Source organism: Rousettus aegyptiacus, unplaced genomic scaffold (genome assembly GCF_014176215.1).
Source record: "Rousettus aegyptiacus isolate mRouAeg1 unplaced genomic scaffold, mRouAeg1.p scaffold_m13_p_1, whole genome shotgun sequence".
NCBI classification, from domain to species: domain Eukaryota; kingdom Metazoa; phylum Chordata; class Mammalia; order Chiroptera; family Pteropodidae; genus Rousettus; species Rousettus aegyptiacus.
In genome coordinates this window covers 20,702,724-20,720,903 of record NW_023416284.1, presented here as the reverse complement: position 1 = coordinate 20,720,903, position 18,180 = coordinate 20,702,724, and the positions used below count along the sequence as shown (strand labels likewise).

General features: G+C 48.5%; 1 protein-coding gene across 3 annotated transcripts in view; it reads left to right on the top strand.

The window, feature by feature from the left end:
• Positions 1-18,180, top strand: part of PHC2 (polyhomeotic homolog 2) — a 93,020-nt gene that overhangs the window by 40,470 nt on the left and 34,370 nt on the right. Inside the window, exons 2-7 of one of the 3 annotated variants that reach the window (XM_016150531.2) lie at positions 4,966-5,172; positions 7,900-8,058; positions 9,155-9,232; positions 9,649-9,813; positions 11,739-11,891; positions 13,055-13,367. In XM_016150531.2, coding sequence (XP_016006017.2) covers positions 5,020-5,172; positions 7,900-8,058; positions 9,155-9,232; positions 9,649-9,813; positions 11,739-11,891; positions 13,055-13,367 — 1,021 coding nt within the window. In that variant the 5' untranslated portion in view covers positions 4,966-5,019. The remainder of the gene's footprint in view (positions 1-4,965; positions 5,173-7,899; positions 8,059-9,154; positions 9,233-9,648; positions 9,814-11,738; positions 11,892-13,054; positions 13,368-18,180) is intronic. The other 2 variants (XM_036237560.1, XM_036237916.1) reach the window with 2 other exon arrangements.

Here is an 18,180-nt window from a genome sequence, read left to right as displayed (position 1 = left end):
ATTTCCCTGACCCTGGGACAAAGGCCTAGTGTTCCCTAGACTTGGTGGCTCCTGGGAGGGCAGAACCATCAGCATTTCTCCAGCTGCTGGTCTCAGGCTCTGTGGGCAGCAGAGACCTGTAATAAGATCACTATCCAAGCTGGTTACAGTCAGCACATCATTCAAAGTGGTCCCTTGTGGTTGGGAGGGGAAAATTGACTAAAGTAAGAATAACAGGCTTCAGAGCTTGGGGTCACACAAAACCACACAGTGAGTTGGAACCCAGAGAAAAACAGACTTCCAGTTCTGGATGTCAGCCATTAATCAGATTTGGCTGTGGTTCATAGTGGGAGTTCACAGGTATGGGTGGCCTTGGGGAAGAAGTAAGGAACTAGTTAGAAGGAGGAGAAGGGAGGATTTAGAGTAGGAATTAAAAGGAAATTGAATAGGGGTATGTAAAATGCTTAAAGCCCAGATGCCATGAATGTTTAATAGTTCAGATTTTCTAGCAGGCTACAACACATTACGCTAAGTGAAATAAGCCAGACACAAAAGGACAAATGTTACATGATTCCACTTATATGTGATATGTAGAATAGACAAATTCATAGAGACAGAAAGTAGATTAGAAGCTACTAAGGGCTGGACACGGGGGCAGTGGGAAGAGGAGAATGGGGAGTTATTGGCAAACAATTCCGTAAATAGAGAGTAGTAATGGTTTCACATCATTGTGAATGGGTAAGTTTTATGTTATATCTATTACCACAATAAAGAAATTTAAAAGAAATAATGAAGTCATACCCCTAGCTCACACCACATACAATAATTAACTCAAAATGGATCAAAGACCTAAGTGTAATAACTAAAACTATAAAATTATTTGAAGGAAACTTAGGTATAGATCTTCATAACATTGGATTAGGCAATGGTTTCTTGCATGTGGCAGCCACCAAAGAAAAGATACGTAAATTGGACTTCAAAATTAAAGAGCAGAGGTAAGCATAAGTATGTGGTATTTGGGAAAAAGAAAGCAGATCCACCAGACCAGAGCAGTGGACTCACATCATAGAATATAAAAATAGAAAAGCAGAATGAGGCTAAAGACTAATCCTCACACACATACTCACAACCACTTCAAATAGGTATTATTATTACCTAATATTACAGATTAGAAAACTAAGACTCAGAAAGGTCAGCTGCTTTGCCCAAGGCCATACAACTAGTAACCGTAGAGCTGGTATTCCTAAAACTAGGATTATCCTGCTCTTTTTTTTAACGCATTGCCTCTTCTAGGAAAATTCGGCCACCAGAGAATGCCCAAAGGGAAGGTAACTATTTCTTCAGCAGTAGTGTAAATCTTGGCATTTTGAAGTTTACAGTAATCCCTTCTCCATTTTCCATCTATCAAATGACAAAGGTTCCTTAATACATCACTCTTCTGAACACTAGCAAATGTCTCAATCACTCATTTGGAACTCAGCATATGGTGGGTAATATTATTTTTATCTTTAAATTTGTACTTCATGCCCAGTTCCTACCTAGCTAAGAAACAGAGCTCCTTAGTCTGCAGTTATGGACAGGCTTCAAGGGATTCATTAACCCCTACAAATGTAAGCACATTTTTTATTTGTCCGTGCACTGTCTTCTGGGGCAAGGGGCCTTAGGTCCTGACATTTCTGACATACCTCCAAAAGTTAAGAACCTTAAAATTAGGATTCGTGTCTTCTACCTTTTTACCATTCCCAGTACTTAGCAAGAATGGCCTGCATATGGCAGATGCTCAATAGACACCAGATTGTGGGGAAACTAGGAACTTGTTGATTGGGAAAGGTTCTAGAAGTGGTTGACAAAGATGAGGAGGTGAGATGGGGCAGCTTTATGCTGAGAAAGCAGAGAAAATGTCGTTTCAGGCAGCTCAAATGTTACTTCTCTGAAGTGTTTAATCCCCTAGGCAAAGTCTATCCTTCCTTCCTCTGTACTTTGCATGAGTGACTGAGAGAGAGGGTACTCTTGAGAGACAGCTACAGCTATCAAAAGTCTGAGCCAAAACAGAGAGAGCAAGCCAGAGAGAAGGGGAGAGAGAGGGGTGGAGGAGGCATGCTCTATCTAAAGAGTGAGAGAGCGTATATGTACATGAATGAAAGGGAGAAGATGTGCTTGCTCAAGCATGGAGAGAGATCCTCAGGCTGAGGATGTCACGAGTGAGAGAAGAGAGATCTAGAGCATGCGAGGCAAGGGACCAAGACACAGAGCCAGCCACATGCAAAGTGAAGTCAGTCAAGGGCGAGCGAGACTAGGACAGAGTGTGAGGAGAGAGCAAAGAGGTCAGGAATAGAGAGAGCTCATCAGAGTAAACCAGAGTAACCAGTCAGGATCAATGGAATGAGGGCAAGAGGAGCGTGAGGGGGGGAACATGCACGTATTCAGGAGAGTTCAAGCACAGTCGAGGTGAGTGTGAGCACACAGGAGATGGGGGCTACAGCAAGGAAGCCAGCCATCAGAGAACAGTGGTGAAAGGGAGGGCAAGCATGGGCATGCCCGGCAGCAGAAGGAAGGACACAGGAGGGCCGGAAAGCTCGGGAAAGGCGCTGTGCCTGTGTCCCCAGGCTGCTAAGAGACTTGCCTTAGCGTGGGGAGCGGCTGCTGTCCTTGCTTATGCAGTTTTATACAGGAATGCCATGATCACTTCAGAATTTTGTTTTATTTGTCCACAAGGATTGAGTATGCACTGTACACAAGGTCTGTCCAAGCTGCTGCAAAAGAAGGAAGTAGAGAGCTGAGGCTTGATCATCCAGCATGTAGATCACCCTGTCCTTAATATACTGTGGCTGCTGGCCTGTTTTCCCATTTTATTTTTTATGTTTATAAGTACTTCAGGTGACATTTCCTAGGTTAGGTTGAAAAGCAAGAACTGAAACCCAATTCTGGTCAGCACTTTGGGGATGAGAGACATTTAACCAAGAGGAGACTTGGGGTTCCATGTTTGAACATAACTCTTGTTTATTGACTTGTTGCTTGGTGAGCCTTAAAAATTTCAGTTGAGCTTTATATATACAACTAGTTTGTCTATTTCTGCAAGATCATGAAGTATGCCTCCTACCACTTTTATCCAGCCTACCCTTCCATCCTTTAGAACAGAAGAGAAGGTGAATTTTAACACGTTTCCTTGATTCCTGTATCATTGTTATCATCATAAGTACCCTTAACAAATGAGCAGCCATAATGAGGCCCAGAACTGGATGCATTTCAAGGGGAATTCATGGCCAAGGGCTTTTCCCTGTGGCAGTAAAAGCAGACATGCAAGTGTCAGGAGAACTACTGCCAAAGGACCCGGCCACAGCGCTGTTTGCAGGCTGGCACGCTGCCTGGGAGCCAGAGGCCTCTGAACCTCAGGTTACTGACTGCCCCCTGGGAGTCAGTAAATTGATTTCCTCATTTCAACATTCCTGTTTTTCAGTCTTCGCTCACACTTTTTTCAGCCCAAGATGAAACCCACCCAGTCAGAAGAGGACAGCCTTGAGGAATGTTGACAACCCCAAACCAAGCCGCTTTGGGAAGATGATAACAGGACATTAATGGCCATTTTAGTTATTTGCACTAATCAACGCTCTCATTAGTATATTATTTCCTCTACTGGTATAACCTGCAAGCAAAGAATTGAATGTCTGTGATGCATGACAAGTGTTGTTTTTAGAGGTAGGAAGGAATAGGTAGAAGGAAAAGCTTATATATATATATTAATGAAGAGTTTAGGAATAGCATGAAAAAAGAAAGAGAGAGGACCTCAAACCCAGATCTGGGTATGCTTTTCTCACCACTCCTTCCTAGCCTCTCTCCAGTTCCAAGCACGTAGCCTCAAGGGGATGTGTGGTTTCCAGATCATAGAAATGTCCCTGAAGAAGTTTCTGGCACTCCTAATGATTGGGAAAGAAGGTTCCAAGAGGCTCTGCCATTTCCACATTGGAAGAGGATTGCTCTATTAGAACCGGATAGTGAGAACCAGGCCGGGGACAATTTTAATAACCACAGGACAGCCAGTGCTCATTATGGAGCACTCAGTATGTGCCTGACACTCTGCTGAATACTTTGTATCATTATTTTACTTTATCCTCTCAACAATCCACATACTCTTCCATCTGACAGAGAAGCGTGACTTGCCAAGGTTTCTCAGCTAGTCAGTGGCAGAGCCAGGACACAAACTCAAGTCTTCTAATTCTAAAACCTGCAATTTTAACCCAATTGCTCAACCTGCTCGGCATTAGATCAGAGAGCACTCAGTAATTACTTCACAGAGAAAACAAACTCCAAATGCACTTGAAGCTCTTCCAGCTTTGAAAACAAAACAAACAGAATAAACACTTCAGTTTAGTTTATTCCCTCCTTATTTGCCTCTTTAATTCTATTCTCTCTAGATTTTTTTTCTTTTTCAGGTGAGGCAACCTTTGGTTGACCTCACAGATTGCAAGGACCTTGTCAGTTTACAATCCCTTACTGTTTTATTTTTTTACGACTACAGCACCTGGTCTTCCTAGGTGGTCTCCCATCCAAGTACTAACCAGGCCTGACCCTGCTTAGCTTCTGAGATCTCTAAATTTTTAATACCGTTTCTTTCACTAACTGGATGTATAAATATGGTAAATAATTAGCTCTCTGATGTTCAGTGTCTCCATCCCAAAGATGAAGAGGTGGATGGGGTGAGAGATGATCCTAAGGTCACTGCTACCAGTAAGACCATTATAAGACGTCCACCTCCTTGGCTGGCTTTGCCTCCTCCAGCAGAATGAACAGGTCATAGACGGTAGAATCAGGCAGACCTGATTTCAAATCTTGCCTAGTGAACACACCTGGCCTTGTCCTTCTGATGACAGGTATGTCTCAGGACCTCAGTTCAGAAGTCGTCCCCCTACAAGCTGATGGGAAACTCATGCATATGTGTGTGTTCTCTAGTATTTGTTTAACATTTCGCTTCTGCCTCCCTTCTCCCAGCATCCGCCTGCTCTTCTGCCATCTGAGTGCCCTGACTGGGCCGTCCTCTAGGCCATGGAGAATGAGCTGCCAGCTCCCCATACATCTAGCAGTGCCAGTGTCAGCAGCAGTACCAGTGGGGTCAGTAGCAGCAGTGGTGGAAGTGGCCGCCCCGCTGGGCCCCAGATTTCTGTGTACGGTGGCATTCCTGACCGGCAAACCGTGCAGGTAAGATTGCAGCCGATCCAGGGATTGCAGACCTTGATCATTTCTAGGGCTAGCCAGAAGGACATGTCAGCAGGGTCTGGCAAAATAACCTGTGTATCGAATCTAGAATGGGCATAGGGAGAGCGTTAGTTGGTATTTGTTTGTGTGTAATTCGAGGAGAAGTGATGCTAGATGGGTCCAATCAAGGAAGTTTGGGGAAAGTGGGAATACTTAGCAGGTCAGGAAAATTCCTTTTTTACCTGGTGATTGGATCCCAGAGTACTACTTTGGGAAGATAGGTGTGTATAAGTGTAAGGAGACAAGTAATAATAACGAACAGAAAATGGAAGGGAGAAGCTCAGCTGCAACCTACACCCATGATCTAAGTGACTATTGCCCTGTAATAAATATGTTTCTTAAAGACAGAGGACCAAAAAAGAACCCCAAACCAATCCTTCATCTTCGCAACTTTTTACCTTCTTTCCGAAAGCAGCAGTTCACAAAGTGTCATCCCTGAGGCCTTCCAGGTGATCACACTAATTGAAAATGCAACTGGGACCATGCATTGCCATCTGCTATGTGTCCAGCACTATAAAAGCATTTTCCCTATTTATCTTCTCCTCCAGCTGTGAAAATGGTTATTATTAGGTACAGTTCTGTAGTTGAGAAAACTGAGCCTCAGAGAAGGTAGTAATTTGTCCAAGGTCATTCAGGTAAAGAAAGAAAAGCTGAACTTAATTCTCCCCACAAACTTGTATTCTTAATCACTACCACATCTGTTTGAGGTTCCCGGACAAAAGAGTCAGAAAACGGAGACTATAGCCGAGAAGGGTTTGCTCTAAGTAACTTTACTATTGCCGCTTGGATGTACTAGACAAGTGACCTCATCCTGCTTTGGCCCTAAACCCAGATTAAGAAACAGAAGAGAAGCCACAGTGGAGAGTGAAGGGGCCTGAAAAATCCAGTTAAAGAAGGCGCCATCAAATACTCTGGAATCTCCCGTCCCCCGGGTAGCTCTGCCTCACACTTAAATGATACCCTGTTGTTTGCACCCATCCATGCCACCCGCAGCCCCCATCCAGCCTCTGGCCACTTTGTACGTGAATATTTTCGCTCTAGTTTCTAGCATCTGACATTAGAATGTATGGCCCTTCTGCCTGTCATCACGACTTTAAGTGAAAAGGATTTGGGGCTTCTGTTCTGGCAGATGACATGACCCATGGTTGTGTTCTACGCCGAAGCTAATTCTTCACTGACATCCTCTGCTGAGGAAGAGTTGCAGTATCTCTTCTGCGTTTGGGACTGCTGGGAGGTTCTCTCAGGAGTCTAAGTAAATAGAGAGACTTAAGTGAAGGGAATGAGAAGAAAGGATTCTGGGGAGAACAAGAATAAAAAGAACCAAGTTCATGTAAACCAGGATCCTCAGAAGGAAAAATACACTGAAGGAAGGGTGTGAAAGCATTGGGAAGGGGCGGGGGTATCTGGGGACCCCAGGGCCCATGCAGTATCTGTGAATCAGCCCGTTTTCACAGAACCTCAAATCTGAGCCCAACGGTTTTGTCCTAGAGCCACCAGCCCTAGAAACCACACTGAGCCAGAGAGAGCCAGTCTGGAGGCTCGGGAGCAGCCCTGTGGCCAGGGATTCAGGGGAGCTGAGGGCAAGAAGTAGGCCAGAGCCTGGCCAGGGCTCCTGTAGGTCATCGAGCTGGGAAGAGATGGCAGGAGGTGACCAAGGAGGAGAAGGAGAAGAAATTTCTCCAGGGCTCACAAGAAGAAGACAGGATCTCAGGGCTGCGGGAAAGGCGTTCACTTTTCTTTGTTCCTGAGGGTGGGGGCGAGGCTTGGGATTGAACAGTGGAAGGGGATCAAAGAGCCTATTGTTGCTTCCTAGAGATTGTGGCCAAGCCAGTCCCCTTAAGAAAGAGGAAATGGCAGTAAGGCCAGGGAGTAGGAGATGGTGGCTCAAAAGAGGGAGCAATGAGGAGAAGGAGGCAAAGAATAAGAGAGAAACGCATCATCCCTGTGGCATTGGCCTGCTCGGCAAGGGCAAGGAGGCCTTCTTCAAAGGGACTTTTAGGACTTCCCAGGCAGCTAGGGGCAGACCCTGGGAAGCCGCCCAAGTCTGCCCAGAGGCCCCAGCGGGAGGGTGTTGCCCTCGGGTAAGTTTTAATTTGGCGGTTGTGTTGCTGAAGCTGATGTGTTGCCAGGCCCCCTCTGCATTGTCTCTTTCCTCCCACCCCTTTCCTTCCCTGCCTTGTTGAACTTTGGTTCTCTCTGTCATCATCTGCCCCTGTGTTCCAATCACCCTCATCTCAGGCTGAAGAATGGTAGAGAAGGGGAGTGTTACTGGACTGGGACGCAGTGTCACTGGAGGCTAAAAGACTTCTGTCTCCCTGAGCCTCCCCACTGCCCCGAGGGTGGATCCGAGCAGTGCTGGGACTACTGTGACTTTCCCCACAGGGACAGCTGACACAGGGGCAGATGGTACTAGGGAAGAACAGAGGAGCACGTGCTCTGAAGAGATGCAAAATAAACAAGGCAGAAATGCGTACAGCTCTGCACACTGATGCTTCCCCACCTCCCTGAGAGTGGCGATTGGTTGCGGTGGTGGTCACAGACCCGGTGTCCTTTTCTGAGCAGTTGAGGAGAGATGGGGCTGACAAGGCATTTTTGCAAGCGGTGGGTGTGCAGCAGGCGAGCTGTTTGGCCCATCGATAGCACTGGCTCTTGCCCTCTCCCCGCCCTCAGGTGATCCAGCAGGCCCTGCACAGGCAGCCCAGCACGGCAGCCCAGTACCTGCAGCAGATGTACGCGGCACAGCAGCAGCACCTCATGCTGCAGACGGCGGCACTTCAGCAGCAGCACCTCGGCAGCGCCCAGCTCCAGAGCCTGGCGGCTGTGCAGCAGGTAGGAACTCCAGGAGCACTGCCGGTGCCGCCGGGGCCGCAGTCGTTGCAAAGCAAGAGGGGAAGAAGCAGGCCTTGCCCAAGTGCACCCCATGCATCCTCTCACTGGATCCTCACAGAACCCCGTGAAGTGGGTATTGATGCCATCGGCATCCTTTGGCAGTGAGGAAAGAGGCTCTGAGAGGTTAAGCACCTTGCCCAAGGTCACACAGAGCTCACGAATGGAGCAGCTGGAACTCTTAGCCCGCCCAGCCCAAGGAAGGAGGGCTGGGACAGGCCTTCCTCACCACATCGCCACACCACAGGCATGGGACCGAGTGTCAAGGAGGGGTCCATGAGAGAAGGCCATTGCCCATTCAGTTTGCCTGTCTATTCTTAGTGGCTGAGAAAAACTCATCATTCATTCATTCATTCATTCATTCAACAAAATTTTTTATGCACTTACAGTATGCCAAAGTTCATGTCAGACACTGAATGAGAATACTATGGACCCTGAATTCTTGGAGCTTATAGTGGGAAGACAGCCAGGAAACGGAAACCCAAATAGACAAGGAAACAAAACATCTGAATATCTTAGTCGTGATAAGCTCTGTGAAAGAGAAGAGTGGAGTGCTGTGACTTGCAGCAAGGATGACTGAGATTGGGCGGCCAGGGAAGGCGTCTCTGCTGGAGCAGCGTTGACACTGACACGTGAAGGATGAGACGAAGGTGGCCAAGGGGAGGACAGCAGGCTGCACGTCTCAGACGTTATGTGCAGAGCTCTCTGCACAGGGACCAGTGAGCCGGATGTGGCAGAGTGGGGTGGAACCGAGGGCTGAAGAGAGCTGGAGACCTTGAGAGCAACCATAGCTGTTTGAGAACTTAAACGTACATGCTTGGCCTTGTGTCATCCTTCCAGCAATTCTGCAAGATAGACACTGTTATTATCCCTACTTCATGAAAGAGGAAACTGAGGCACTTGCTTGAGGTCACACGGGTGGGACAGAATGGGGGTTTGACTCCTTACCACCGCCCCGTAGCACTTCCTTGGAAGGTGAGAGCCTGGAGCATCATTGGAGGGACCTGGGACACTAGTGATTAGAACTGTTCTTTTATAGGCAAGCCTGGTGGCCAACAGACAAGGAGGCACTTCAGGCAGCAGTGTGTCCGCACAGGCCCCAGCCCAGTCATCCTCGGTGAGTAGGATGGGGAGCAGCAAGAGGAGCCTGCAGCTCTGGGCCCAGCTCCTTTCTCCTTGTCCAAAATGCTTGCAGGCTCGCAGACCCAATTATGGTGAATCCTTAACCATGTAGAATCATGGCTGGATTCTATTGCTCTTTCCAGGAAAAAAGGGTTTGCCTTTTCCTAACCCTTACTTTAATAACTCCCTGTCATCTTCCCAATGTCAGGGCTTTCTGTTCATAGCTCAGGTCTCTGCCCATTGGATCCTCCCTGCACAGAAGATCCAGGGCCCAAGGACCAGAGGTGGTCCTAAAGAAGGTTGAATCCACCAAGGGACAGAAGAGAGGGAGAGAAAGAAATGGATGGGGGTGGGGCACAAAGTTAACCAGCAGAACCTCCTATTTCCTACTGCTTGTGTCTCTCCCATCAGATAAATCTGGCAGCCTCCCCAGCAGCAGCCCAGCTCATCAACCGGGCTCAGAGTGTCAACTCAGCAACAGCCTCGGGCATCGCCCAGCAGGCTGTGCTCCTCGGCAACACATCTTCTCCAGCCCTGACTGCAAGCCAAGCACAGATGTATCTGAGGGCACAGATGGTGAGTACCCAGCCTGGGCCATGGCTCAGGTGGGCCAGTGGGGAACAGGCAGAGAAGTCAGGAGCTGGAAGGTTAGAGAAGGGTGGGGATTAGTGAAGGGCGTGGAAGAAGCACTGGGGAACAACTGGCGAGAGATAAGGGTGGAATGAAGAAGGGGAATAAAGGGTGGAATAAAGAAAATCTAAATTTGACTTAAAATGACCAAATGATCCCTTTTGGAGTTGAGTCCTGTTCTGACCCCCTGGAAGGCCGCACGGGAGCTTTGGTTTAGGCTCACTCACTCAAGGACAGGAGGGGTTCCAAGCTGAAATAAAGTTACCCATGATGCCTCCTTTCCTTCCCCTCCTAGAGTAAAACAACTGTCCTCTTAACAGAATCCGCTCCTTAAAATTAATTAGGGTTGAAAATGCAGGAGTCCATGCCCAAATGGTCAGTACACTCAGCCACGTAAGATAAGCAAGTGCATGAACATCCATGTACTCTACAGAAATGGGGTCTTACCTCCCTGACAGTCATTGCTAGTGCTCAGAGGTCAAAGGTGCGCTCCAGTTCAGATGGCGAAGGTGGCAGCCAGCTTCAGGTCACACTGCTGTCTCCACTGCCCTCCCAGCCAGGCCCCCATTCTACTCAGGGTCACCATATCAGCCATCAATCAGGTGGCTCATTTGGGCCAAATGTACTCCAGATGGCATCAGCCCTGGACATGCATCCCTGGCATCTCTCCTTTAGACCTGTCCATGAGGGTGCAGAAAGCCTTAGGAACCTAAGAGGAGAATTTCCTGGAAACTATCGGCATGCTCCTCAAGAGGCATAACATCTAGCTCTACACTGGGCTCACATTGCTGTGAGTCCAGTCTCATTTCTCCCACTCTAAAGATTTCTCTCTTGAGCTCCTTGACACAGTATCCTGAAGACAAGCCAGTCCTACCCCTCCCTTTGCTCCTGTGGCCAGAAGTTGACACTATGAGCTTTCTGGTCTTGCTCCAGGCACTTCTGTTCCTGAATTTGAGTTCATCCTTTAAGGTACAGCTCAATTCTAGCTTCTGAGACATACGATATGGAATAGACTTCCACTTCTCTAGTGAACCAGACAGCCACATTGCGACACCACCCTCGCCTGCCTTTGTCTTCAGTGTTCTCACTTCCTTGTCCTACTAAACTACCCCAACTGGAGTCTCAAAGCCTATCTGCCTCCCTCCCCAAAGCAGGGCGCACACGCACAGAGGAGTAGGTGTAGGTACATCACAGGGTTCTGGGGAAAGCACACTGTCAGACTCCAGCACGCCCTCAGGGACGCCAAGCTAGACTCGCACGGGTGGAAGTGTCACGCAGAGGCCTTCATGTAGCCTGCACCCTGTGGAAGGAAACACACAAGTACAACTCTAGGCTCTCTGCTCCCACTGCCACTGTTGTCTCTACACACTGACGCATGCGTGCACACACACACACACACACACACACACACACTCACACATGAATCTAAATCTGACTTAAAATGACCAAATGATCCCTTTTGGAGTTGAGTCCTGTTCCGACCCCAACAGGAGTGGGTTAGACTTAGAAAATGATCCTAGGGCATGGCATCTGTCTCACCCCAGGGTCCCTGCTCCCCAGGATGCTGTAGAAAGAGCAGCTGCAGGGTGTCCTGTGAATGTAGGTCCCCTCTAGGATGAGCTCTTCCCCAGAGGCTTTGCAGTAAACCCCACCTGAGTGCAGCCCAAGAGCAGCTCTCCCCCAGTACCCACTTTGCTGCCCAGCTGAGTCTGGTTGCCATAAGCCTCTTGAGATTTCCAGGTGATCCCCTCAGACTCCTCCCCTATCTCGCCTCCCCATTTCCCCATATCTACTCCCTGGCTAAACTGTTCTGTCCTGTGGCTGAGCCCACATTGGGCAGGTAAAAGGCGCCTCGTTTCCTGTGATTCCAGGCCCAGCCAGGTAACCTGGTGCAGGTAGCTAGGAGCCTAGGCGGCACTGTTCCTTTGTCCCCTCAGCTCATCTTCACGCCCACGGCCACCGTCGCTACTGTGCAGCCTGAGCTCGGCAATGGCTCCCCCGCCCGGCCCCCCACCCCCGCCCAGGTGAGGATTCCATGCTTGTGGGAGGGCAGGAGGGTGGGCACCCCCATAGAGGGGTACTGATACTGGGTATGGGCCCAAGCCCTGGTGGAGCTTTGAAGCTTTGGAAAGGTTGGGATCGTCTAGGAAAACAGGTGGGAGACAGGACAGCCCAGTGCTCCCAGACTTGCTGCTTCATTCCCAGCTGAGAAGGCCTCAGCCACCCTTGACTCTGTTCCTGCAACGCAAGTCAGGAGTCAGAGAGCAGCATGCTGAGGCCAGCACGACAGCCAGGAATGAATGAATGTGTGGTCATCACTACCATTGTATCTTACACTCTCCCCAGTGTAATTTCTGCTGCTGTTGTTGCTTTTTAAGTGGAAAATCCTGCTCTGGTTACACATGCTGGCACCTCTAGGAATGAGAGGGACTGGCATGGAAGAGGGAACAAAGATGAGTCTTGGGTCCCTACCTCCTGCTGGGAGCACATAGATACTGCTGTGGCTGTAAGGATCCTATGGACACCTGGGGAGAGAAGCATCCTCCCACTCCCATCTCCCCCCTCCCCAGCTACAGAGTGAGGACCACGTGGAGAGCGCTTAGCAAGGTTGTCAAGACTTGTCAAATGCAAGTTTGGCACAGCTTCCGTGTGTCCAGCAGAGGGCACCAGGGACCAGGTTGAATAAGCAGGCCCAAATCCTCGTAAACCTTATTCTGAGAACAAGATAATCCTTTGCCTCAGCCTTGCTTGTCAATTAACTTTCACTTTTGCCCTGTCCTTTTCCAATTGGGGAAGCCCCATGCCACGCTGTATCTGGGAATTCTTTCTAAGTGATTTGCCTCCCATCCTAATAGTTTGAGGGAAGAGGGGAGGTACCAGAAGGAAGAGAGAGCCTGACCCGCCTGCCTCTCCCCAAGCCTGGGCAGTCTTCCCTTCTCAGAATTCAGTTTCTTCTGCTGATGGATCCGAGCACTAGCACTTTCTTGTCCCCTTTAGAAACTCCACATGCTCCTGGTTCCTTTTTCAGCCCCTAACTCATTCTCTCTTTCTTCCTCTCTGACTTTACAACCCACTATCCTGTTCAGCCATTCCTGGATCCATCCCTAACTCCTTCCTTATCTTAGTCGCGTTGTTGGCATTGCCCCTACCCACATTCTCTGGACTGCTATAGATCCCTCTTTTCCAGGTACAGAACTTGACCCTCCGAACACAGCAGACACCAGCTGCAGCAGCCTCGGGCCCTACCCCCACTCAGCCTGTCCTGCCCAGCTTGGCCCTGAAAACCACACCAGGTGGTAGCCAGCCTCTGCCTACCCCATCACAAGGCAGAAACACTGCTCAGGGTTCCCCTGCAGGTGCCAAGACTGGCATAACTGACAGTGTGATGGAGCCTCTCAAGAAAGGAGATGGCAACAGCAGTGTGCCAGGGAGCTTGGAGGGCCGGGCTGGGCTCAACCGGATGGTGCCCGCTGTGGCTACCCACCCCCTCATTGCACCAGGTAAGGGCTCCAGAAAGAAGGATCCTATCCCAGAAAACTCAGGAGGACTGTGGGTCAGGGAAAACTTTCAAACTTTCCTTTTTCCCATGGACATGCTAAAAATACCAGCCATGTGTGTCTCTCTCTCCCCTCTTCCAACCTTGGGATGCTCATCAGCTCCTGGTTCTATTTCATGCTTCTAGTCTAGCTTTTAAGAAGGAAGCCACATAGGTTGGAGTAAATGAGTCCTTCTTCACAATGGGCACAATGGTGAATCTTGGAGTGTACCGTCATAGCTGTTAACCTCAAGTGGACATTGGCAGTGAGACTATTTTGAAATTCTCTAAGAGTCAACGAAAAGGATCGGGGCTGGCCAGAGACATGTAAGAACCACACAAGGAGATGAGGAAGTGGGGAGTTTATTTTCTCATCATTCAGCAGATACTTGTTGACTGCTATTTGCCAGTTCTGGGTAAGCCAAGCTAAATAAGACTGGGGTCTCGCCCTCCAAGGAAGGCAGAGCCTGGACAGAGAAGTACAGTGTGGTACAACGTGATGCGTGCTGTAATATGTGTGAGCTCCGAGCACTGTAGAAACAGGAGGCACTACCTAGCCTTGGGGAGAGGAGCCAAGAAAGGCTGCTAGTGAGGGGTAGCGCTTGAGACTGTATCTAGCAGAAAAACTCCAGCAGGTTACTCATGAGGTAAGTTCTCTGAAGGTGTGAATCACTATTCCCTGGGGCCAGACTTCTTTCCCTACCTGTTAAAATTCTCCCAGCACTGCCTCTTGTATGTCATCTTTAATGAGAAAATCTGCCCAGAGCCCTAGAAGCCTGATTTATCAGTCTAGGGAGCAAGACCAAGCTGTTACAGCACAGAAATAAATATAGTGGCGGACCACATGGCTTTGCATTGAAGAGAGAATGATCCTCTTCTTCATCCAGACCATTTTACCATCCAGTCTATTTTTTCTTTCCTGAGAACCTACGATATACTTCTTACTAGATTAACCAAGATGGTCAAAATATGATTTCTTACCTAGAGTATGCAGTCAAAAGGAAGGAGCCAGATATGTAAGCAAATTCGATTTCATAAATCCTATTGTAGGAGTACATGCGAGGTAAGTGTGAGCACAGATGGTCATCTCAGCACCAGGCAGGATAGGTCAGAGAAGCTGTCCCTCAGAAGGAATGGCACATGAGTCCTGAAGCATGAGTAGTTTACTCAACAGACAAAGTAGGCAAAGGTATTGGAGACAGAGTACGAGTTGAGTGTCATGACAGAGAGCTGGGAAGAATCTGAATTAGTCTTTTATTTGCCCTTTTGAGGTTTCAAGGACAAAGGGCTGGTCTCTGCCCTCCAGTGGTCACTACAGAGCTGAGGGAGGCACCTCCCTGCAGAGGCCTCACTGCTCTGTGGCTCCAGGTGTCATTGCTTTCTCCAGAGATCAGTCCTGCCTCTTCCTTTCAAGGAAACTGAGGCTCAAAAGGGTAAAGAATGAGGTTCTTAAAGTGAGTTGATAGCAGCTTGGACTAGAGCAAGGACCCCAAGTTAGCATTTCGTCTACTTTTTTATGCAATTTACAAACCCGAGAGCAGAACTGGGAACCAATTCCCTGTCTGGCTGAGTCAGATCCTGGTTCTTAATCATCAAGCCACATTTGCTTCTTTCAGTTCTTACAGTAATTTGGGCCTTCCTCTGCCTTTCTTATTCCTGACCCGAAGCTCAAAGAACCTGACTGGTCTAAGATTGTCCTGGGGTTTACAGAGTCTAGGGGAGGGCTCTCTTCTCTTGAGCCTTGTAAAGATGAACACCGGTGAGTGACAGGCTGAGGTCCCAGGTGTGGCCTGAGACTAATAGTATGTGGCTATATGCAGTACAGAGACCAGTAGTTCCACAGAACTTTCTATTGAGCAGCTGTGAGCTGCGGACCACAAAGACCCTCTCCTCAGAGATACCATTCAATAGGCTTTGCATTGTTCCTGCTTCCCACTGTCCCCTCCTCTTCTTCCCTTCTTCTCTCACCCCTTCCTCTGGTAAACACTATGGTTCCACTACCACCCCTCACCCCCCACCCCCCACAGACACACACCACCTCCCAAATGGAAGGCAGGGGGAGGTTTAGGATGCTGCAGATCCCCTCAGGGCCTCTGCGACAAAAAAAAAAAAAAAGACTAAAATAACCCCTATGACCTGAGGTGGGGCAGCCCGGAGCAGCACCTGCCCTGGGCTCCACAGCTTCCCAGGCAGAGGTGACTCCTAGCCTTCTGCCCAGCCAACCGACTGCGAATGAACTGAACAGTAAGAGCAAGTGTGCGTGCCGTGCGCGTGGGCGGGGGGGGGATGGGAGGGGACCCACATATTTTGTTTGTTATTGGAGTATTTTTTGAGCTGGCTGGCTGGTTGCCCCCGGGGAAAGTAACCAGTGGAGACTCATTGTTGGGGGAGCTGGGGGGGGACTACAGCAGAGGGGAATGTGTTCTCCTGAGGGCTGTTTCCTAGAAGAGCAGGCAAATGCTCTAGTCCCAGCTGGGACTGCTCTCACTGACAGCTGTTTGGGGGCAAAACCCCTCCCCCATGGCAAGCTCCCTGCTGTTCCTGCTCCTGTCACCTTGGCAACCAGCTTCTTCAGGCTCTGCAAATAGAAAAGGTCCCTTATGTCCTGAAAAGGGGTGGGTGTGTGGGTGGGGGAGGGGAGTGAGGGGCGGAGAGCAGAGCCTAAGAGGTTGGGCTTCTCAGTGACAAGAGGACTGAACCACGAAGGGCAGAAGAGGGGCAGGCAGCAAGGTCCCATGGGCCTGGCCTCCAGAGAAGCCGAGTCCTAAGGAAGCTGGGCCACAGCTCCCAATAGGAGGCTCGCTTCTTGGAGTCCTCATTCTAGTGGATAAACTCAAGGCCTTGGGTTCACACTCAGGCCCAAAGGTGAGGAGAAAGTTGCTGACCGGGAGGGAGATGCTATGATGAAAGTAAACTGTCTGATCATTGAAAACCCTGGGCCCTTTTCGCGCAATCGTGCTGCAGATGCCAGGTCTTTGTTCTGTCTCCTCATCCCTCCTCAGGTCTCACGGAAGAGAGAGAGAGTTCTCTGTTGGGAAGGCCTGCCACACAGGCGGCTTTGTTTTATCACAGAGGGGGTTTTGTGTGAGGGAGTAGTGATTTCTGTCTGTGATAGGCAGGACAATGGGATGCTTGCTGATTCTAGGAATCTTGGGTACCATATTTCTCTCCCAAAGTAGCCACCAAACTGTGGGGCAGACACACTTTTACTTAGAGAATTTAATAAAAACTAAAAACATGCAGGTGAGCCTGTTATCTAGCTGGAATCAAAATTCCTAACAATATTGATGTTTGAATCATGCAACCAACCATGAAAGTCATTTCAACTATTTGCTATAGGACCAAATTTAGATTACTAAGAATTTCCTCCTTATATTACGGGGGGGAGGGGGGGGGACGACAAAATATCAGTAGAGGAGTTTTATATTTTGCTTAACAACATCCCTCACCATGGGTGCACACGTGTGCATGCACGTGTGGGTGTGAGAGAGAGAGAGAATGAATGTGTCAACTGTGAGACACAAAGGGCCTTAGAAACATTGAGCATTCCTACTTGCCTGAAATTCTTCACCCTAGGCTCCTATTATGTATACCAAGTTTCTGCCAGCTAATGACAATTACCAGTTAATGAACAACCATATTCCTGGCACTGTACTAAATGCCTTACCTACATATCTTATTTAATCCTAACAATGATTATTCCACCTCACAAATGAAGAAGATATGACTCAGAAAGAATAACTATCATTCCCAAATAGATTTTCTCTCGTTAATTGTTCAGTTCAGCTCAACAGATACTCATTTAGCACCTATTACATGCCAAGCATAATGCTAACCATATGGGAGTTACAGAGATGAAAAGTTTAAATTCCCACAGGGAATTTAAGTTGGAAATTTGAGTTGCACCTTGAAAAATGAGTAAGTTTTAAGAACTGAACAGAAGGAGGATTATCTCAGCCAGCACTGGGAAACACCTACACCCAGAGAGGCCCTGTGTGCAGGTGACCATCTGTTCACATAGGTGGGACCTGCTCTTCTTTTTCCCTGCCCCACTGTCATTAGCTTGTCAGACACCCAGAAGACCTTCAGTCCTGTCCCCTTGTGTTTTACTCCAACACACTTACCCTCCAAACGGAGCTTGTCCGTTCTTCCATCTCAGACACCTGCCCCCTGTCTGCAGATGACTTCTCAGCATGCGTTCATCCCTGTCCCCATCCCCTCCCCCTATAGATTACCAGCTGTCCATAGGATATTGCCACTTGGATGTCACCCCACCTGCATACATATGTTTAAAATTTGGACAATTCATAAGCAAAACAAAAATGAACCCCAGAAATCTTCCTCTACAGAAATGTCTCCTTTCTCAGTTCCTGACTGCTGTCATGAGGTAGTCACGTACCCCAAGCTCATCCCCCTCAGGCTTATTTTGACTTCCTTTTCCTTCACTGGGGAGGCAGAGTGTTGACATGGGAAAAGCACAGGCTTCAGTGTTGCCTGGTTTCGGACCCCAACTTTTTCACTTACTAGTTTTATGACCATCGTCAAGTTACTTAATCTCTGTAAACATCAATTTCTTCATTTATAAAACAAAGATGATTTCCCACAGGCTGTAAAGATGAATGAGATGGCCTGCAAAGGTGACCAGCACAGAGTGGGCTCAACGACAGGGGCTCAACTGATTGCCAGGACGTCTTGCTCACAGCTGCTAGAATCATCTTCCTCAGAGACAGTATTTCTTTCTTGTTTAGAAACCCTTCATTGTGTCCTAGTCTATAGGA